Raw genomic sequence first — 22,564 nt, forward strand, 5'->3', positions numbered from 1 at the left:
TTTTTTTTTTTTCCCTATTTTGAGATATGATATGCCTGCTTAATTGACATAGTGGCAAAACTCAAGGTATTTGTATTACATTTAGAATGTATAAGGATGTTCTTTAAAATTTTTAGTATCTGAGTTAGGTATATCTTATACCAGGTCATGTATCGTTACATCTTGACTTACCAGTTTTGTTTGCAAAACTGTTTCTCAGATAAAATTGGTTTTAATTGTTAGAGTCACATTGGTGAAATTCTCTTTGTCGTGTTTTGTTTTGTTTTGTTTTGTTTTAATTATTTATTTTTGGCAGAGCCAGGGATCAAACTCAGGCCCTTGTGCTTGCCAGGGAAGAGCATATTCCACTGAGCCATCTCCCCAGCCCACTCCCTTTGCCTTTTAGAGGCACCGTTTTCACTGTATTTTTTCTTCTCCCCACGTATTGCTCATGACCCAATTTATAAAATACTTTCTACCAACCACCTGCCTTGTTACACACTTCTTTGAAAATATGTCTTTGAGGGTCAGCCAAATAGCTCAGCAGATTAAAGTGCCTGCCAACAGAAGCAGGGGCCAGGGGTTCAATCCCTGGGCCTGCCGTGCTGGCCATCTCCAGGGTGTGCTGAGATGGCGATTGAGACTGGGCGTGGTGGCACGCGCCTGTAATCCCAGTTCTTGGGAGGCTGAAAACAGGAGAATCACTATGAGTCCAATCTAGTAATGAGACCCTGTAGACCATTCCCTAAAAAAAAAAAAAAAAATACAAAAAAAAAAGAAGATACATTTTTCAATTACGTTGTCTTTCTGTCTGAATCTGTTCCTCTTATTTGAGTTGCACTACTGTTCTGTTTAGACTTGGTTTTGTCTCTTGGTCTTCCTCTTTTACTACTAGCATTTAGCTCTTGCTTTTCCTTCATCTCCTTTACCTAATTATTGATTTTTGCCATCCTCTCCTAGTGCTTAATATGCCATACTATGCATTGCTGAATTATCACTAAGTATTTTTATAACCTCTGATTTTGTTTACTTAATTATGTAAGATATTTAAAATGTATCCCTAAGACTTTTTGTACATAAAAATTTTTCATACAAATCAGTTTTACATACAAAACTAATTGCAACTTTTTTTAAAGGTAGATTCACAGTTAATATTCTCTTAAACATAACCTTAAAAAAGGATTCCCTCAACTTTTCATGCCATCATTTTATAAGGAGTGAGATATAACCAATTAATGTTGCCTAACCAAGTGAATTAGTAAATAACACTATATAACGAAGTATTTACTTTTTAAAAAGCAAAAACAAAAAAAGGTTATTTCAATGAACTGTTTTACTTTAGCCATTCAAACAAAAATACAGTGTCTGGTATGAATACATTTGTTTACTCTTTCCTTCTGTCTAAAGACAATATAGAGGAAATGAAGGACAGATGCGGGAGCTACAAGATCAGCTGGAAGCTGAACAGTATTTCTCGGTAAGTGAGAGTTATCTTTACCATTTAGAGAGTTTCAAAACCTGACCTGAAACAAAGTATTTAGATCTTTTTCTGTGACCTATGATTCTTTTTCAATGACTATGAAACAATGTTCTTCTTTTCATCTTCATGTCTACATTTCCTGTCTGATTCTGAGTACATGGTGTAAAATGTGAAGAAGTAACTTTATGCTTAAACAGTTGCAGAATTGCTATTGTATTAATTAAAATAGCAGATATTTTCTTGCCTCTTAACAAGCTCCAGTGGTATGTATAAATTACACTCCTGTATGGGGTGTGTGTGTGTGTGTGTGTGTGAGTGTGCACACAACTTTAAATTATAGGTACAACTGATGTTTAAGAGTTCTTTGTTTTAATTTTGTACTTTAGGTGAATTGTTTGGCTTTTTTTCATACACATCATTCTTAATCTTACTTTGCTGTAGGCCAAATTATTGTTTACTACTACTATAATTTAGAGCTAATATTGAAATCTCTGAATTTCAGGTTTTGGGGTGGATTGCCAAGCTTTCAACCTCAGTTTAACATTTATCATTTAACCTTACCACTTAACCAACACCTGCCCTGCTATCCTTATTTAGTGAGTTAAAAGTCCAGAGTTCAAAATACACTGGTGAATATACCCTAGAACCCAAGTGTGAATCTTTGAAGTAGCCATTTCTCTAGTTAAAAAACTGAGCTGATTTGCTAAAGCTGTATAGTTTTTGCATAGTGAAAGCTTTGTGTTATATCAATGTCACACCATTTATCCACTAATAAATATTATAAATTTCTTTTGTTCCCCCCACACACACTTGCTTTATTAGGCCATATTAGAGTATTTTTAAGTACCTTAAAAGAATAAAAAGAAATGGTAATATTGAAAAAACTTTTCCTCAATGCAGATTGACCTTAATTATTCAAGATGTGTATTGCTAACTTCTTTGAAGTGACCTATAGTATCCACTAGATACTATAGACACTTTCTGGTCTATATGTTCCACAGATAAGTTCATGTGGTTCTTCCAGACTTTTAAATGTATATAATGACTTAAATACTTGGTATGGATTCTTAGGGTCAGGGAGATAGCTCAGCGGCATAAAGCACCTGCCTGCCAGGTGCAGGGTCCTGAGTTTGATCCCTGTACTGCAAAAAAAAAAAAAAAAAAAAAAACAGCAGCACTTTACTGTGGATTCTTGATTTTTGTCTCTCTAAAATAATACAAAATATAACCCTTTTAGTTTCAATTTATTCTGTTGCTTGGATTCTATTAGGTTGCTGTTTAATAGTTATAAACTAGATTTAAAAAATTGATCTTTAACTTGACCTTTCAAATTAAGTTATTTTTTATCCCTTCATAAGTTAATTATAGAATTCTGCTATTTTGAGTTGGAAAGAAGAGATAAGAATCTGGTTCCTGAAGACAAAATGGATTGCATTTTTTAAAAATTTTAATTAGAGCTCACTTTGCCTTTATTTCCATTCCCATAGAAATTTATATATTTTCTTGAGTGCTGTTTCTTAGAAGTATAATTAAGCATTCAGTATACAGTAGTTCTCTAGCTACTTGCCGATCTTAACTTCCTATTCCTTTTTTCTCATCTTTTAAACTAAAAGGGATACTTTAATCATTTAGCTGTCCAATTATTTACAAGATGACCAAAGATTGTATATTTTTTGTTATTTACCTTTCTTTTTTCTTTTTCTTTACTTTTTTTTTTTTTTTTTTTTTTTTGGACTTTTTGAGTCAGGGTTTCACTAAGTAGCTTAGGCTCACCTTGAACTCACTTTATAACCCAGGCTGGCTTTGAACTGAAACTCACAGTGATCCTCCTCCTTCCTCAGCTTCCCAAGTGCTGAGATTACAGGCATGCACCCCCAAACCCAGCGCAGTCATTTCTGGATATCTGAATCATTTCCAGTTTGGAGTTATATGCATAACACCGTACTGAAAATTCACATGTAAAACTGTGGATTTAGATTTCTGTTGTCATGAGTGGAATTGTTAGATCACATGATACTTATTTAACTTTAAAATAGCCGCTGAACTGTTTCTAATTTTTTGCAGACACTTTATAAAACCCAAGTAAAGGAACTTAAAGAAGAACTTGAGGATAAAAGTAGAGAACATTTGAAAAAGATTCAGGAACTGCAGAACGAAAAGTATGTTATTCTGTTGTGCTTTCCCTGAGAGTCATCACTGCACAAGGTGGTCTTAACTGGGACTGGGTTGGGGGTACAGTATTCTGATGACTTACGGCCTAATTTCTTATTGGCTGATTGAAAGCAAATTAGACTAAGCTGAAATTTACTTGTAGAGTGAACAGATAACACAATAGCGTAATACCACAGAGATTCATCAAATTCTGATAATGCATTGTTTTCAGGAGCCACTTTAACCTTCAAATATTTATTTTTATATGAATCATTGTATATTCAGAAATCATTAAATTAAAGGTATTTTAAGATCTTCCTCTTAATATTACTATGTAGGTTATTTACCGTTAGTTATAACTTAGAAGATGAAAGCCTTGCTGGAATGTAGCTCAGTGGGGACAGTGCTTGTTTAGCATGCATAAGGACCTGGTTCAGTTCTTGAGCAGTGTAATCAGCCAACCAATAAACAGCAAATGTCACAGTGTAAGCCTAACAGCCTTGTTTCAAAATTGAGCTGAGGGGGGCCAGGAAGATAGCTCAGTAGAATAAACACTTGCCTGGCAAGCACAAGGGCCTGTGTTTAATCCCCAGTTCTAAGGGGGAAAAAATAAAGTCCTTAAAATTGAGCTGGGGGCTGGTGAGATAGCTCAGCAGTCTAAAGCTCCTGCTTAAGCAAACGTAGGCACAGGGGACCACAGTTTGATCCCTGGCACCACAATGCTACACCAGCCCCACCCTCAGGGTAGGGCTGAGCTGGCAAAAAAAGTAGTTAGTAAATAAATAAAATAGAGCAGAGAGGCCCCAAAAGACAGTATCTCTTTCAGCTGGGGGTCTGATAGCTAAATAGTGTCAGAATAAACACTAAACCTAGTTTTCTGGCATTATTAAAGTCTCTTTCATTCCCTTTGAAATAATTTTTTGTTTTTTTATTGTTATGTTTTTTTATTTACTTATTTGGTGCTGGTAATCAGACTGAGGATCTTGCAGGTACTTGTGCCACTATGCTATATCCCCAGCCCTTTGTTTTATTATTAAATAAACACACTAAATCCCAAACTTAGAAACAAGTTCCATTTCAAAAAGACATTTGTGTATCAGATTCCTTTATAAGTCAGACAGAGTGAGTCTTACACAACTTTGACACAAATACATAGTATGTGTTGCTTTGCGCTTCCTAGCAGCTCCCTCTACAGCACCAGTGATTTTCCTCCTGCTTCCAGACTCTCTGAGCATGTACTACTGTTCACTATGGCACTGCACAGTATGTACACAGCAGCACAACTGTGACAAGTGTCCATCAGACATGTGAGCTGCTCTCACAGTTTCTCATTTGTGGCCCATTCCTATCTGCCAGTTCACAACTCAAATGTTAGTAAGTCAGGGACTTACTGTATTAGAGAATAGCAGAACAATTTTTAATTATGTGACAAATAGCATACCTACCACCTGGAGAAGAATCCTCTGACCACCTCAGAAGCCCGCTGTGCACCATTAATTATGCCTCCTTCCCCAAGGAAGAGTGATCACTGTCCTGATGCTTGTTGATGAATGTAGATCTTTCGTCCTATAGAGTTAATCTTAGTTGTGATTTTGCTGATTTCATTTGCAGTTAGTTGAGCGTCCCCCTCCTTTCTACTTTCTGCAAACCAATTATTAAATCTGGAGCTACTCTGTCCAGTATGGTAGTCAGTAGCCACATGTAGTGATGTAAATTGATTTATATAACATGAAAAGTTCTTCAGATACATGGCTATTTTTCGGATGCACAATAGCCACATGTGTCAGTGTCTACCTTAATATATAGCATAGATGTGAAACATTTCTCTCATTTAAAAATATTTTATTAGATACCCTTTATTGGGATGGTGAATCAAAATTCAAATCTAATTTTTAGGAAAAAAGTCTAATACATATATAATTTTGTAAGCTTTGTTTGTCTGCCTGTTTACCTACCTACCTATTAATTCTTTGGTTTTTTGAGATATGGTCTTGTTACATAGTCCAGGCTGGCCTTGAGTTCACTGTAGCCTAGGCTGGCTTTGAATTTGAAGCAATCTTCCTGTCTTAGTCTCCCAAATAGTGGGATTACAGGCATGTACCACCCTACCTGGCTGTTTGGCTTTTTATTTGTATTGTTAACTACTGTTGACAATGTTTGATCCTTTGTACATTTGAGTGTTGTGAAGTGCAAATACTCCACTTTTATTCTTCATTTTTTGTTGAAATATATAACCATGAATGCACATGTGCAAGAGAGTGAACTTAGGGCCTTATGCATGCTAAGCTGTGCTGTACTCCTGAGCTGTAGGAAAATGTGAAGGGGAGCCCCTTTTAATGAGAGCATTAACATAAGCATATTTTAGTGATGCAGGGGAAGGAAATCGGGGGACAGTTGCACATCTATTCATTCTGAGTACTTCCTTCCTATGAGCTGCAGTATTTTCCATGTTTTGGAATATGGTAACACAAGCACAAAGCCACTTACTATAATCTTACAATCTAGGAAAATGTGGAATTATTGATAATTTGAGTCCTTTGAGATAGAAGAATGAGGGTGACCTTGAATATTAATAAGATGGGTCTTACACCATGCACAGTTGCAAAGGAAATCTGGGATGTATGTAGCTGCAGATAATTTTACCTGGAATCTTTGCATCCTCTTGCCCAAATTCACAACTAAAATGGAAATATATACTGCAATAAAAAAGTTTTGGGTATCTTAAAAATACAATTTAGATACTGTGTGAATTTGGTGTGAAGCAGTAACCTCATATGAGAGTGTCATGTATCTGAAGCTCTGTATTATATTGTTCATATAACATTGGCAGTGTTTCCTACCTTTTTTGATGTGTTAACTCTTCTTCTATAACTGCTATTTTGTATATTCTCTTCTTATTCCCATATTAAGCTAATAGCCTTGTTTTCTAGACATTAAAAAGAAACATCTGTTCTCTCCCACCACCTATCATCATATGTAGCTATAAACCCTGTGTTTCTTCTGATGATGTAAATGGACAGAAGGTTCTCTTACCTAATAAAACCAACCCCTTGATCCCATCCCTTTCTGCTTACTTAAGAATATGACTCCATAGGACTGGGGTGATAGCTCAGTAGAATAAGTGTTTGCCTGGCAAACGAAAGGGCCTGAGTTCAATCCCCCTGGTTCCAAAAAAAAAAAAAAAAAAAGACTCCAACAATTCTCTCATCTTTTCTGTATAAATTTTCCCTTTGATTTCCATTGTTATATAAACAATTGAATATTTCCTTTAAAAATAACTTTTAACTGCACATCTACTTCCAACTACCATGCCATTTTTGGTTTTCCTTTTATAGCAGTCTTACTTGAAAAATTACATACCAATGATCTTCAGTTCTCTTTTCCCACTCTCTTGAGTCTGCTCCAGTCTTTATTCATCACTCTTAACAACCCTTTTCATGGTCATTATTGTTTTCCTAATAAAGACAATAGTAAGATCTTTGGCCGTACCTTATATCCTTAATTTAATAGCAGCTTTTGACATAATCGATTACTCCGGACAGTCTTCGCTTCTTTTCTGTGACACTGCACAGTATTCCCCTTTAAATAAATTTATTACTCTTTCTCAACCTCCTCTGCCTTTTTTGTCCCTTCTCTGAGACCTCCAGAGTTTAGAGGGCCCAAGGGATCACTCTACTTGTTCTCATTCAGCCTCTGGCTTTAAATAGCATCAGCATACAAATACATTCTCCTCTGAATTCCAGACTTGTATCTCCAGCTGTCTATTTGACAATTAATAAGCATTCCCTATTTAATGTGTTCCCTCACAATCTAGACTCCCTCACTTTGCCAGTCTGCTTTTTTTTTGGTTTTTGTTTTATTGTTTGTTTTGTTTTGTTTCAATAATTAACAATTCTGTTATTTCCTGTGGTTTAAATAGAAAATTGAGTCATCCTAAACTCTCTTTACTTACAGTTTTTGTGCAGTCCATTAACATTCTCCCAGTTAGAGCTAAAAATAATATATAGAATCTATCACTATTAATATGGTGCAAACTACCATTATCTCTAGTTTTATTTCAGTAGTGTCCTCCCTTGGTGGTTTTGTTTTGAGACAGGGTTGCCATCATTATATAGTTCAAACTGACCTAAACTCAGTGTGTAGCCCATGCTGGCATAGGATTTGAGGGAATCTGCCTGCCTCAGCCTCACAAGTACTGGAATTAAAGGCATGTGCCACAACACCCTACTGTCTGTAACCTTTCTTTTTTTTTTTTTTTTTTTTAAATTTTATTTATTTATTTGTGTGTGTGTGTGTGGCCAGCTCAGCCCACCAGGGGGCGGGCTGGCTGGCATGTGGTGCTGGGGGATCGAACTGTGGTCCCTGGGTTTTTGCTAAAGCTTGTTCTAAGTAGGTGCTTTAGACCACTGAGCCATCTCACCAGCCCTGTCTGTAGCCTTTTAACAGCTAACTCTGCTCTGCTAGTGTGTCTTATTATCTGGTCCTAGTACTGTATAAGCAGCCAAGAAAGATCTTTTTAAAATTCTAGAGTAGAGAATAAAAGTCATGAGCCCATGTTTTGTTTTAGAAAACTGTACAATGTTTGTTGTTCTCTTCATTTCTTTTCCTACATCTCCCAACTTTTCTGCATTTCTCTGATCACATTAGCTTCCTTCAGGCTGGCTTAGGGTATTATTTATTTAATTTTCCCCTTTCTGGATAACCTCTATTACTTATTCTCTCACACCCTTTATATCTCTCCTTTGATGTTTCCTTAATGGAGAGGCCTCCTGATCACCCACTAATAAAATTATGACCACATTCACAGCCTTTTGTGTCTTTAATCTTTTATTCTCCATGGCATACTATGTATTATTTATTCATTTTTGAAGTTGTCTTATATGACTATACTAACATACTCTCCTTGGTATACTTCCAGGGACCAAGAATTCTGTGAGTGTTGTGTTCCATAATTCCTGGAACAATGATTGCCATAGAGTAAGCACTGAAATAAATAGTTGTTGGGTGAATGAGTGTTCTTCTTTTGTGAATACTCTTGTGTCTTCATCCTTAAGTTTAAGCCAGAAGATTTGATTTATAATCCTCCCTTACTAGAAAATAAGAGGTAGAAATCATGTGTTTTGGAAACATTTACTGAATATCTCTGGCATACAAGGAGAGTATGCTGATGGCCAAGCTAGCTTATCCTAGAGCAGGCAAACTGCAGGAAACTTGTCCTTATCTGACTGTCAGTTCTGAAGATTTTAAGTGTAATATTAAAGTGTAAGGCTGTTCCCAGATAGTTTACTTATATGTGGTTTCATAATGTCATTGAATTTCACAGCTAGATGGGACTTCACAAATTTACTTTAAACAGATTTGTTTAAATCACATACAGAAAGTATAAGAGCCTTGCCTAATAGTGTTTTGGTCCTGTTAGTGGTAGAGTTAACAGAATCAGGTCTGATCTCATGATTTACCAGCCAGTGTTTTCCAAAAGTAGACAGTTCAGCAGGTTATGTTTATAGCTTTTCTAGAAAGTTTGAAATGGATTTACTTTATTTAAAACAATAAAATCATTTCTTATCATTTAAAGATAATTTTTAAGCATGTGATTGAAGTTGGAAAAACGAACTATATTTACTAGATCCATTTCTCTTAAAAATTATTGCAGGGAAGCTCTTTCTACTCAGTTAGATCTAGCAGAAACAAAAGCTGAGTCTGAGCAATTGGCTCGAGGACTTCTGGAAGAACAGTATTTTGAATTGACCCAAGAAAGCAAGAAAGCTGCTTCAAGAAATAGACAAGAGATTACAGATAAGGATCACACTGTTAGTCGGGTAGGTAAATTATATGACTAAAGTTGACTTAAAATAGGTCACATTTTAAAATGTTAGAGGGTATGTATGCATGCATGATCATTATATACTTCTGTATTAAGTAGTTTAATCTAAAACCATTAATGATTGAAAATCTTATGTTAGGCTTTTATTTCTTTCTGCCTATAGAGCTTATATATAATATGAAGAAATGTTTGAGTTATGTTCATTTGATATTTTCTTACTATAGTGAAATTGATTTCATGAAATGAAATTCATTAAAATTCAGAGAAACTATTTTGGTATGGGAAATTTTCTGTAAATAGTTTTCATATTCCTGATACGCAACCAATAGAGCAAGCTAATTATCTATTGCTGCAGTTTATACTGTAGTCTAAATAGAATCTCAAGACTAGAAGTGGAAGTTAGATTTTCTTCTTTTGAAGTCATCATCAAGTGCTATAGTATGAGTAGCCCTGGGTTGGAATCCCATCTTTTCCTCTAAGAAATTATGTGATTTTTAGCTACTTTAATTTCTCAAAGTTTTGGATTCCTCATCAAGTAAAAATAATGCCCATTCCACATGATTGTTATGAGGATAAAATGAAAACCACATTATTGAATGGTCAATTAAATGCATAAGTAGAAGTAATCAATAAATATTTTCATCATTTAAATTAAGAAAGTGGCTGGGTGTGGTGACTCACAGCTTTAATCCCAGCCCTCGGGAGGCTGAGACAGGAGGTTCCTCTGTGAGTTTGAGGCCAGCTTGGACTACCGAGTGAGTTCAAAGCCAGCCTGAACTACATAGTGAGACCTTGTCTCAAAGAAAAGCTTAAAAGAAAAAAAATTAACAAAGCGAAGTCCAGAAGAATGCTAACTTGTCATGGCTCACATAGTAGTTTCATCATAGAACTGGAGATACACACACACACACACACACACACACACACGTACATACATACATACATACGTTAGAAGTTTTAGAAGCTAATAATTATTCTACCATATTTAGAGCTTAATTATATCTATACATGTTAAAAGTAGAAAACATGCACTTTCTATTATTAAGAAATGTCTAGTCTGCCTTCTTGGAAAAGGTTTTAGTTCTGTGAGAAAAGCAAAGAGGCTATAGCTTAATTTTTTGTGGCTTTGTTTAGCTTGAAGAAACAAACAGCATGCTAACCAAAGATAATGAATTATTAAGAAAAGAAAATGAAGAGCTGACCGATAAAATGAAAAAGGCAGAAGAAGGTATGTAGGAGGGTTTTTTTGTTTCTTTGTTTTTCAAGTGTTTTTAGGTCAAATCTCCTCATGTAGCCCAGGCTGGCTATCCTCAAACTCATACCCACCCTCTTGTCTCAGCCTCTCCAGTGCTGAGATTTTGGGCATGTGCCAACATACCTGGCAGTTGTAGGAGTTTTTAAAAATATTCATAGTGTTAAATTAAAATCAGTGATTGATGTTTAGGTATTTATGTTGTGTATTTGGTTTTAAAATACCTGTTTTCATATATTAAACAGTATATATGCACTTAATGAAATTATTGAAAGTTGCTAAACTGCAATGATTTCACTTTCAAATGCAAAAATTAATTTTATAGAGTAACATATAATTTGTTGGCAGAGTATAAATTGAAGAAGGAGGAAGAGATAAGTAATCTAAAGGCTACCTTTGAAAAGAATATCAATACAGAACGAACTCTTAAAACACAGGTATGTATACTTTCAGCCTTTTCCATTGATCTACATTTGAGTATCAAATATTAGGAAGTTAATAATTATTCTTTTTTAGGGGGTTCCCAGAATCAAGCTGAGGACCTCACACTTTCCATGCAGAATAATTGTTCTTTATGTACTTTTTCCTAAAACTGAAGTCATAAAGTTCAAGCCTTTCTTAATATATTTAGTACAGGGTCTCACTACATAGATCAGTCTCGTAGTGATCCTCCTGTTTTCAGCCTCCCAAGCACTAGGATTACAGGTATGCACCACCATGCCCAGTCTCAATCACTATCTCAGCATGCCCCAGGGGTAGGGCTGGTGGGGGTGGGGATTAAACCCTGGTCCCTACACTCTGCCTAAGCAGGTGCTTTAGTTTGCTGAGCTATCTGGCCAATCCTATTTTTTATTTTTTTAAGAGAATACAACATATTAAAATAATAATAATAAAATTAGAATCTACAGAATTTCACTAAAGGAAATAATAGGAATTCGACAATAGTTATTATATATTGCATAACACTCTCTTCAAGTTAGTTGTTTAGATTACCAGACATAAACATGCAAACTGATGAAAAAAAGTTATAAGAAATTAAAAAGGAAAAGAAAAAAAAATTAAGCATTAACTGCTTCTTTCACTAGACCAGCACAAATCAAGCTTTTCATTAAAACAAATAATACAGATTCTCTGCACTAAATATAGACTTACATTTTTAAGGAGGGGGTGGATTTCAGATAACGCTGGTTTGTTTAATAAGAATGTGATCTAAATTATATTGAAGATCTGTTGATGATAGGAAAATACAGTGAAGAGAGGACAAAAGAGATCTGGGAATAAATCAGAAACTATAGAAATAGATTATCATTTTGTTTTGTATTTTATGATGCACTTAGGTTACCTTTTTCCTATATCTTTTCTCTTTATTAAGTTCTCTAGTAATAAAACTTCTTCATTGTCTATTAAATTCTTTAGTTAGTTTTTATAGTAAAAATTTTTTCCTTGTAATTACGTGATTGTGGGGCCAGGAGATGGCTCATTGAAATAAACACTTCCTTGGCAAGTACAAGGGTCTGAGTTCAGTCCCTGGTTCCGCAAAAAAAAAAAAAAAAAAAAAAAATGCATATAATTACATGATTGTATAGTGTCCTTAAATCTTTCTCATCAGCCCTTCACGTTGCAATGTAATCTTTTGAAAATGTACTCAATAGATGTGAAAAGTTCTTCATTGGAGATTTTACTTATATCAAGACAGAAAGCATAACGGGAAAGACTGATATTTGTTACATCAAATTTCAAATGTCTGTACAACAAAACACTATAGGTTGAAAGAAAAAGAGTATTTAACAGGGCTGGAGAGATGGCTCAGTGGTCTAAAGCACCTACTTGGAACAAGCTTGGCAAAGCACAGGGACCGCGGTTCAATCCCCCAGCACCACATGCCAGCCAGCCCCGCCCCCTGGTGGGCTGAGCTGGCCACACACACACACACAATAAATTTTTAAAAAAATAAATAAATGTAAAAAATAAAATAAAAAAAAATAAAGTTTGTCCAATATTAACAATAAATAATTATTTAAAAAAGAGTATTTAACAGCATTTATTTTATAAATAAGTACAACAAAAACCCTAACCAAAAAGGGCAATTGAGACAAAAAATAGTATCCCAATAATAAACCAAGAAATAAAAATTAAAACAGTAATTAGGTATCATTTTGGAGATAGATTTTTTTTTTTTTTTTTTGCGGAACCGGGGATTGAACTCAGGCCCTTGCACTTGCCAGCGAAGCGGTTATTCCACTGAGCCATCTCCCCGGCCCCTGGAGATAGATTTAAGTGACACAAATAATTCAGGTTTGTCATCGCAGGAAAATTCATGCATGCACTATTTTAGGGAATAAACTGTGAGAAGAATTTAATTTTATGAACATATTTTGATGCATTACTACACAGTTTATCCTACATAAAGACTTACATAAATGCTTAAAAAAATACAGCCAGGCATGGTGATACATGCCTATAATCCCAGCACTCTAGGAAGCTGAGGCTGGGTGGGTTACAAGGTTTAGCCCAGTGCGGGCAACATAGTGACTTAGTAGGACCCTGTCTAAAACGTAAATAAATAAATAAATGGGCTGAGGATGTAGCTTAATGTAGAGGCCCAGGTTCAATCCTCAGTAAAAGAAAGAAAAGAGCAAAAGATGAGGGGACTTAAGATGTAACTGTGAGTGTAACTATAGCATAATTATTTTTGATAATGAAAAAATAAAAACACCTCATCAGTAAATCATGATACATACATATAATGGAATCCAAGGGAGCCTTTAAAAATAATGAAGTAAGCTGTTGTGTAATGATATGGGTAAGTATGTATATTCTCTGATATAGCATTTATTGACAGAAAGCATGTCGTACCACAGAATATTTGAAATATAATCAAAATAAACAGTGCACATTTAAGTTTTTAAAACCAGATTATTATGGTAAGAAACACAGTGCCATCTATTCTCCTCGGAATACTCCCCTTTGCTTCCATCATTGTGTTTAATTGAGTAAATTAAGTAAGGTTAAGTAAAAGACACACTGCTATCAACCCACCTCAAAATGCTTCTCCCCCTTTCAAACATATTTATTCCATCATTCTTGCTGCTCTCTAAAGCAGTTCTAGAAGTCATCTTTCCTGAGTGTCTTTAAGAGGTATGATCAAAACCTGGTGAATGCTGCTGTCGTGCAACAGAAAGGCGGGCTTATGGAAAATTGCAGCGTGCCCTCAGCTGACATATTCACCAGATCTGGCACTGTAACTTCTGGCTCTTCCCCGATGTCAAAATGACCATAGAAGATAAATGTTTTGAATTGATTCAAGACATTGAGACAGTCTCAACAGCTGAACCAAAGACACTCAAGAAAGACTTCCAGAACTGCTCCCGGCAGTGGCAAGAATGATGAAATAAATTTGTTTGAAAGGAGGAGAAGCATTTTGAGGTGGGTTGATAGCAGTGTGTCTTTTACTTAAACTTAATTTACTTAATTAAACACTTACCATATTTTTAATCCATTTAATGGAGCTAAGTTTAATCTATTCTTATGTCTGGGAAACCTAGAAGATAATAGACACCCACCAGAGGAAGCTGTAGCAAATATGTGTTTAAGGGTGTGGTATTACATTTTGTTTTGTTTTTACGTTCTCTATAATATTTGATGGAGGGGCAGACGTGTTAGACTTATTTTAAAAACCCATATATGGGCTGGTGAGATAGCACAGAGAACGAAAGCACCTGCTTAGGCAAGTTTAGGCAAGCAGAGGGATGGAAGTGGTTCAGTCCCCAGCACCGTGTATCATGCCAGCCCTACCCCCAGAGCAGGCTGAGCCAGCTAGAGTCCAGGCATAGTGGCACATGCCTGTAATCCCAGTGCATGGGAGGCTGAAAGCAGGAGGACCACCACGAGTCCAAGCTGCATAGTGAGACCCTGCAATAACCAAATACATTAAAAAACAAGACAAAACACATATGCATGTATTAGTTCTATAAAGTAAACTTGCCCTATATTAAAATTTCTTAAAGCATCCTCATCCTTAGTGAAACCCAATCTGTGTGAAAATAATGATGGTTAGGACTTTGTTCTGTCTTAATGGGGGAAAAACATATTTTATGTATAGATACACACATTGCTGCAAAACAAATATAGCATGACTTATGGTTTACAGTTTATGCAGTTAATCTTAAATATTTTTAGCATTCTGTCTCATTTTGAATGCAGTTTTTCCTTCTGGCAAAGGTAGCTGACCTTAACTGTATTTGCATGCCTTTTTACTTTCAAAAGGACCTCAGGATGACCTGCCTAGTCAGATGTGATGTCCCCTTGCTTTCCTCCTTGTCCAAAGGAAAAATGTGTGTCTCTTTAGCCTTTTTTGCCTGCATACTGTTCCTGTTTCTAATGCCATCCCTGGCTTCCCATCTTATCATTTTCCTTATTTCCTTTGCTTATACAACTCCTCTTTGTCTTTTAAGAAACACACACACACTGATAACTATAGGAAGAATGTACTGACTTCTCAAAACTTCAGCTGGGCACTGTTCCCATGGTACTCTTGTGTGTCTCTTAGCACTCTGTTCTCTGTTTTCTCTACCAGACTAAAATGGCTTTGGGAGATGACTGTTTTCTTTCTTTGTATCTAGTACCAAATAGAGTTCCTATACCATAACAGGTGCAAAGTAGTTGTTGAAAAGAGTTTTTGCAAGCCTATCTGGTTCTCCCATTGGAATAGAGAAGTAAGTCAGTGTTAGGGTTTTTTTTTTTTTTTTGGGGGGGGAGGGCGTTGGTACTGTTTTTGTGTTACTGAGGATCAAACCCAATGCATTCTGCCACTGTGCTGTTTCCAGCTCTACTACTACTACTACTACTAGTTACTGGTGTTACCAATTATGTATCCCAACATTTCATACCCACAAAGAAACCCTGCTTACAGATTTTGAAAGAGAAAAATACATATTTGTGGAGATTTAAACTAAGACAAGCTGTAAGGTCTTACTAAAAACGTTTCGTATTTAAATAGGCTGTTAACAAGTTGGCAGAAATAATGAATCGCAAAGATTTTAAAATTGATAGAAAGAAAGCTAATACACAAGATTTGAGAAAGAAAGAAAAGGAAAATCGAAAGCTACAACTGGAACTGAACCAAGAAAGAGAGAAATTCAACCAGATGGTAGTGAAACATCAAAAGGAGCTGAATGAAATGCAAGCGGTAAGTTGTGTGTGCACACTGAGGCCTGTAGGATCATTGTCGTAAATTGTTATTACTGTTTGTACTGATCTCTGTGTATTGTTTGCAAAGGCTTTGCTGGCATAAAAAAAAATCTCATTGTAATTCATAGCCTCATAATTTGATTTTTTCTCTGCTAGGAGCATTAATCTTGAACCCCAGAAAGTCACCCTGCTGCCCATTGGTTATAACGTCTGTGTTACCATTGAGCAGCTGCTTTAAGACAGTCAGGAGTTTGTTGTTGTTGTTGTTGTTTTTCAGACTGAAAATGTAATGTGGCCTTTACAGTGCTTCTCGCAGTGGTAGGCTTCAGGCTCGGACCTCATCTGTGCTAGACAAGCACTGTTCTAACCTCGTCAGTTGTGATATGTTCTGTAGTTGGGGGAGAGGTTCTCCAGTCAAGTCTTTTTCTGAAAACTACCAACCTTAATTTTTTATTTTCCTGTTATGTTAATAACACAAAATTGTGAACATGTTCTCTTGTATAAAATAAACCTAGATCCGATTTTTGACTCTATGGTTCTACCATCCTAAGATGTTAACTTTTAAACTAATTCATTTAGTGCCAAAGCATATTTCCTGATTGAGATTTTTTAATGCTTCATATTTAAAAAAAAAAAAAAAAAGCCTCCTAAATGCAAGGGGAAAAAGAGCTTAGAACTTATGCTAGCATCACATTACTGTGAAAGAGCTTACACTTCGATGTTGCCTTGCACTCTTGGGCCAGGCATAGTAGCATGTGACTGTGTCGCCAGCTACCTGAGAGGCTGAGACCGAGGGCCACTTGAGCCCAGGGATTTGAGGCCAACCTGAGCAACATTATGAGATCCTGACTTCCTCCAGAAAAATAAAATCCCATTGTGTAATCATACATATCTTAGAGTTTTCCATGATGGGCACTTAGATTAGTTATGCTTAAACAATTTCTTAATGTTAGAAATTCTTTGATCTTGATTACTGATATTATCTTGATATTTTTCAAAAATAGCAATTGGTAGAAGAATGTACACATAGGAATGAGCTTCAAATGCAGTTGGCTAGCAAAGAGAGTGATATTGAACAATTGCGTGCTAAACTTTTGGACCTTTCGGATTCTACTAGTGTTGCTAGTTTTCCTAGTGCTGATGAAACCGATGGAAACCTTCCAGGTAAGAATAATTGTGTTCTGTTATTTAAGTTTGCTTAAATGTCCTGGAATTTTTTTTTTTTAATTTGGTTTTTTCCCACTTTGTCATTCTGTCCATGGATCTTTGAGGAGGAATTGTTTCTGAGAGCCGAGATGTGTAATGGTTATATACTAGGCACATTTTGTTGAGTAAAAATTAACATAGTCAATCAACATTTTCTAGAGCAAAAATAGTCATAAGCCATCTTAGACAATCAGGGGTTTTGTCTGATTAACATGGACCTGAGCAGTTCTACCTGAATGAAACTTGAAGGGTACTTTTTTGAGCAGCCTGCCTCAGGGTGACAGTTAAAGCTGCTTTGTGCTTTCACTATTTAAAGAAAATCGTACACACATACCTGACATACCACACATCTTAGGGGTCTGGAACATTTGCCTTACATAGTAATAAACTGAACAGATTTTGATCAGCATATTTCAGACTGGCACCTGATATTTATACAGAAACATAAATTATTGCAGGGATTCTTTTTTTTTTTTTTTTAGGGATTTTATTTTTTAAAAAAATACTGCTTTTTTAATGTGATATAGGCTATCTGAATGATTACTTAGAAAATTTTATAGTGTTTCTTGATCAAGAAAGCGAGATTCAAATGGGAAGTGAGTTCAACTCCTCCCTGCATACCTTGTGATCCTGTCCCACGTTCTTCAGAAGCTTTGCTAGTCCTTAAGAGTCAGGTGTCGAGAGGAAAAACAGAAAGGAGATTTCCTGTTCTAGTGGTCAGAGAGTCTGTGATTTTCAGCTTGGGACCCTCTGAAACCACCCACCTCTTGAGAAACTTGTGGGCATAGGGCACTGTAGGAGGGTGAGTTTGGCTTTAACAAAACCTGTAGCTTCTCTATTTGGAGTAGCCTTCTACAGGTAGATTTAACCAACAAGAATGTGACTTAGAAGCTCTTAGCTTCATTGCTTAATTTTCTAACTGAAGTTGTAGTTCATTTGCTATTTGTTAACTTAGATGCTTCTAGACTACAGGAATTCTTAACTCGACTTAGTGTTAGGTAAAATCTTAACCAGCGCCTTTTTTTAAAATCTTACTTATTTCTTTTTAACATTATAGTGGCCTCCTCCTTTTAAGATCTCACTATGAGTCCAATCTAGTAGTGAGACCCTGAACAGTCTATAGACCCTTCCCTAAAATACAAAAAAAAAAAAAAAAAAAGAATTATTTTATAGGGTTCCTCTACCTCTTAAGCAATGTGTGATATATCCAGGTTAACTTTAATAGTCTTTACAGGTTAACTTTATTGTGAACAGTGGCTATATTGGATATTATTTACATATAATTAGGCACTGTAGGTCTTAGTTGGATTAAGGAATAGGTTGGCAGTGTTAAAATAATACCTAATTTTTTGTAAGTTAAAATTCCTTTACAAATATATAAAATCTAGAGCCAAGGTGTTTATATACTTCTGTAGCAAATTGTTGATGGTAATGTAGGCTTTGAAGTTCTCAGTGTTTATTTTATAAATTATCTGGAAAAGCTAATTTCTGCATTTTTTAATGTAAAACATGAAATTTACAGCATTTTACTTTCAATTGCCACTTAGTTCGCAACTAGTCCTGGTTTTGGAGGTTATCTTCATATATAAACACTAGTAGGTATATTAGCTGGCATCTAAAACAGGAGTGTGGGAAGGAAATGGAGAAGCTAGTATGTATGTTTCATTTGTTATCACTGAGTGTAATTTAGTTCCTAATCCAAACCTACAAATTACAGCTACAAACTATGAATATTTGGGGCATTTATTTTTATAGAAAAATAATTGAAAGAGTTGGGATATTTTGGAATGTACAGTTTTGTTTAAATTCAAATTCTCAAGGGCTTTTATTTTCACTGAGGAATTACTGGTATTAACCTTAACTATTTGCAGCTATTAGGACCAATTTTTATTCTAAGTCATGTTCATATTAGTGTTTATCAATCTATACTTTAAAAGCGTAATTTTTGTCATGTTGACAGGAAAATTCCTAATATCTTCTTTTTTATAAGATATTTATGAATGATCAACATATGATCAGTCTTCTATGTATTATTTAATATAAAACTGCCTCTTTGGTTTTTAAATTATAACTGTGATTTACAGATGACTTTAATGCACTGACTCAGAAAAAATACAGAATAGCAAGTAATTGATAAGTATTTACCCAGCACGTTTTCTGGTGTCAGATGCCAAAGGAACTACCTAAGAAAATAAAATCATTATTGATGAACTAAATAATAGCAATCAAGAAAAAAGAAAACTTATTTTGAAACTTTTTATCATTTTATTTGTTCATGTTTAACCAGCTACAATTTGTATAAAGGGAAATGGGACAAACAAGTTTGGAGACATTAAGTACATGGTGGAAGTAGGAACAAAGAAGCATTAGCTAAATTCAGTGAATTGCAAAATTCATTTGGGGACAGACTAATATTGTGCTCCAAAAACAAGTTTGAATCCTGGAACTGTTACAGATAGAGGGTAGCCTTCGACAAGGCAATTCACCTTGTGAAGCCTTAATCTCTTCATCTATAAAAACAGCATGATAACAAAACCTGTTCTGTAATCATAAGAATATAATATCCTAGACTCATGGGTCTATATACAAAGGTTAAACATGAGGTACTGGCTGTGAGGTACACAGCAATTGATAAGATGTTTGGTGATGTTGGTGACAGTATATATTCCCAGAGGACCATGATTTGAGCTGTAGTATGATTGGTCACATTATAGCATCATGCTTTAAAATGCTTCCCTATTATATTTTAGACTTAATATTCTATACTTAAAAAACTTAATTTGGGCTTTCTTATCTATAGCTTGATATAGGCATTTCTAATGGGATTATCTTTACCCCCCCCAGTATTTCTAATAAACATTATATTTAATGTAGCAATGAGTATCAGAAAGGTCTTAATCAAAAAAGTGAAGAAATTTATGGTATACACAATGGTTTAACTATTAGCAATTAATGGACTGAATTTTATGTCCTTTTTCCTATTCATTAAATTATAATATTGCAAACTTCAAAGCTTTTACCTGTTTTTAATTTTGAGAGGAATTATAATTGGACTTACTTGTAGGACTAACTTTCGCTCCAACCAAATTTGGACAATTTTATTGAAATTGTTGTGTTTTACAAAAAAAAAAAAAGAGAGAGAAAGAGAATACTGTACTGAGAAAACAAATAAAATGCTTGTCTCTTATTCTTTATATCTAGTTGGTTCTGCCTGCATTCCTTATTTATTTATCTTCTATTCTTGTCTTCTGTGAGTAATAGGGTACTTCTATACTTTGCTTGCTCTTCTTGTGTAAATCATGGCTCTGATTTGTTCCACTTGCTGCATACTTCTCTTTTTTTTTTTTTTTTTGCTAAATTTTTTATATGAATGTTAAATGATATCTAAATGTTTCTATACCATGTCCTATTTAAGCTGCAATCCATTCCAGTCTTGCCTGGCTCTTAAAGACATTGTTACTTCATACTTTTGTAATTGGGTACTAAATGTTACTTCATGAGAAGAGTGGCTTTGTATTTTTTTTCTGCAATATTTGTATGGCCATTGAAATTGATTTGTGTGATTGAAGCATGGAAGAGCAAATTATAGCATTTATTCATTTAGCTGTTTTATTTGCTTGTTGCTGCATGCTCTCAAATTACCTGTAACAGTTTTTCCTTTGGTTAGAATTTAAGACTGACATCTATATGTTCTTCTTTTTATAGAGTCAAGAATAGAAGGTTGGCTGTCTGTACCAAATAGAGGAAATATCAAAAGATATGGCTGGAAGAAACAGGTATTGTGTACCTAATAGTTTTCTAAAGTTTTATTATATATTTTGCTTTGCAGGATGGAACTTGTATTAACAACTCTATTACTAATGTTTTTTGATTAATATGTAATTCTAGACATAAACATGACAAGTATGCTTAATACTGTAAACCAAATGTTCCTTTTGTAATGTTTTTTTCTCATTTCAGTATGTTGTAGTAAGCAGTAAAAAAATTTTGTTCTATAATGATGAACAAGACAAGGAACAATCCAATCCATCTATGGTGTTAGACATAGAGTAAGTTGCCTTTTATTGATTTTTAAATCAACTGAATGTTAACTTGTGATTAGTGTTATTTTGCATTTTGTATTATTTAACATTACCTAGTTTTCATAACAAACTTGGAAGTCTTTACCAAAATGTGAGAAGGAAAATTTTACATACCTGGTTCATGTACTTGATAATCAAATGTTATATTTTAAATTTTTAGTGATTTCGGGTTCAAAGAGTATCTCAAAAAGTATAGGATCTTTGATCATAATTGAGAAGAAATAAAAATATATCTATTCTTTAGTAATGTGTCAAAGAAGCCTAGTAAGACGTTTTCTCCTTTCTAGAGTGATGCCCTGTATTATCATAGGTGCTGTAGTATGTGTAAAGGTTCCTAAGTTCCATATTTAAGAAGGTTAAAGTCAAGTAATAACAAAGTCAACAAACACAAAGTGAAGTGAAGCAAGTGATTTTCAAAAGAAGTTAGAAATTTAATTGCCTGGCAAGCACAGGGTCCTCAGTTTGATCCTTGGTACTACAAAAAAATAAAAAGAATAAATAAATAAGAAGTAGAAATTTAATTGAAGTATTACCATTCCTTTGCAATTAATATTTGTAGAGTTGATTATGGTTAGAATGTTAACAAAATTGAATAGGTCCTAGAAAATTCTGCTGTTTTATGTCCCATTTTTTTAAACATTAGATATAAGTGAAAAGTTTAAACTAACACAACATTAATATGAAAGACATCTTTCAACTAAATGAAAAACAGTATTTTTTTTTTTACATGGATGAAAGAAGATTTATCTGTTAGGATTTTTTGTATTAAGGTGTGATTTTATATAAAGTCCATAGCTCTTAGGTGTTGAATTCAGTGAAATATTGCAATTGTAAACCCTCATGTAATTGTCACTCAATACAAGATATAGAACATTTCCATTACCTAATCTGTTTTTTATCACTGAGATAAGTTTTGCCTATTTTAGAACTTCATACAAGTTAATTATATGGACACTTTTGTGCCCGGCATATGTTACTCAGCCTAGTGAAATTTCAATTTTTGAAATTGACCTTTGGCATTGAATGTGTGGGTAGAGGTTGATGGTTGTTTGATTGTTGTTTTGTTTTGTTTTGTTTTGGGGGTTTGGTTATTTTGTGATTGTATTGTTTGTTGTTGATTTGTTTGCTCAGGCTTGGTTCAAACTTGTTACATCCTGCCTCAGCCCCCCAAAGTGCTGGGCTGACAGGCAAGCCTACCACACCTATGTTCTTTTCTTTTGCTGAGTAAGATTCCTCTGAATATTTCAGTTTGTGCATTCTTCTGTTGATGGGCAACCATAGAAACTTTGCTTCAAGTTTGGGGTTATTATAAATGAAATTGCTGTATATATTCTTTTTGTTGATTTAAATTTTCACTTCTCATGAGTAAAATACCTAGAAGAATAATCTTGGGTTATGGA

The 22,564-nt window shown here is 34.7% G+C and overlaps 1 protein-coding gene across 1 annotated transcript in view; it reads left to right on the forward strand.

Annotated features, from left to right (window-relative positions):
- The window catches only part of Rock1 (Rho associated coiled-coil containing protein kinase 1), a 118,784-nt gene that overhangs the window by 89,425 nt on the left and 6,795 nt on the right, over window positions 1–22,564 (forward strand). Inside the window, exons 20-28 of the mRNA XM_023720398.1 lie at window positions 1,387–1,456; window positions 3,524–3,618; window positions 9,264–9,429; window positions 10,569–10,662; window positions 11,035–11,123; window positions 15,686–15,874; window positions 16,881–17,040; window positions 20,788–20,858; window positions 21,043–21,131. Of these exons, the coding sequence (XP_023576166.1) occupies window positions 1,387–1,456; window positions 3,524–3,618; window positions 9,264–9,429; window positions 10,569–10,662; window positions 11,035–11,123; window positions 15,686–15,874; window positions 16,881–17,040; window positions 20,788–20,858; window positions 21,043–21,131 (1,023 nt within the window). The remainder of the gene's footprint in view (window positions 1–1,386; window positions 1,457–3,523; window positions 3,619–9,263; window positions 9,430–10,568; window positions 10,663–11,034; window positions 11,124–15,685; window positions 15,875–16,880; window positions 17,041–20,787; window positions 20,859–21,042; window positions 21,132–22,564) is intronic.

Source organism: Octodon degus, unplaced genomic scaffold (assembly GCF_000260255.1).
Source record: "Octodon degus isolate 3935 unplaced genomic scaffold, OctDeg1.0 scaffold00075, whole genome shotgun sequence".
NCBI lineage: Eukaryota > Metazoa > Chordata > Mammalia > Rodentia > Octodontidae > Octodon > Octodon degus.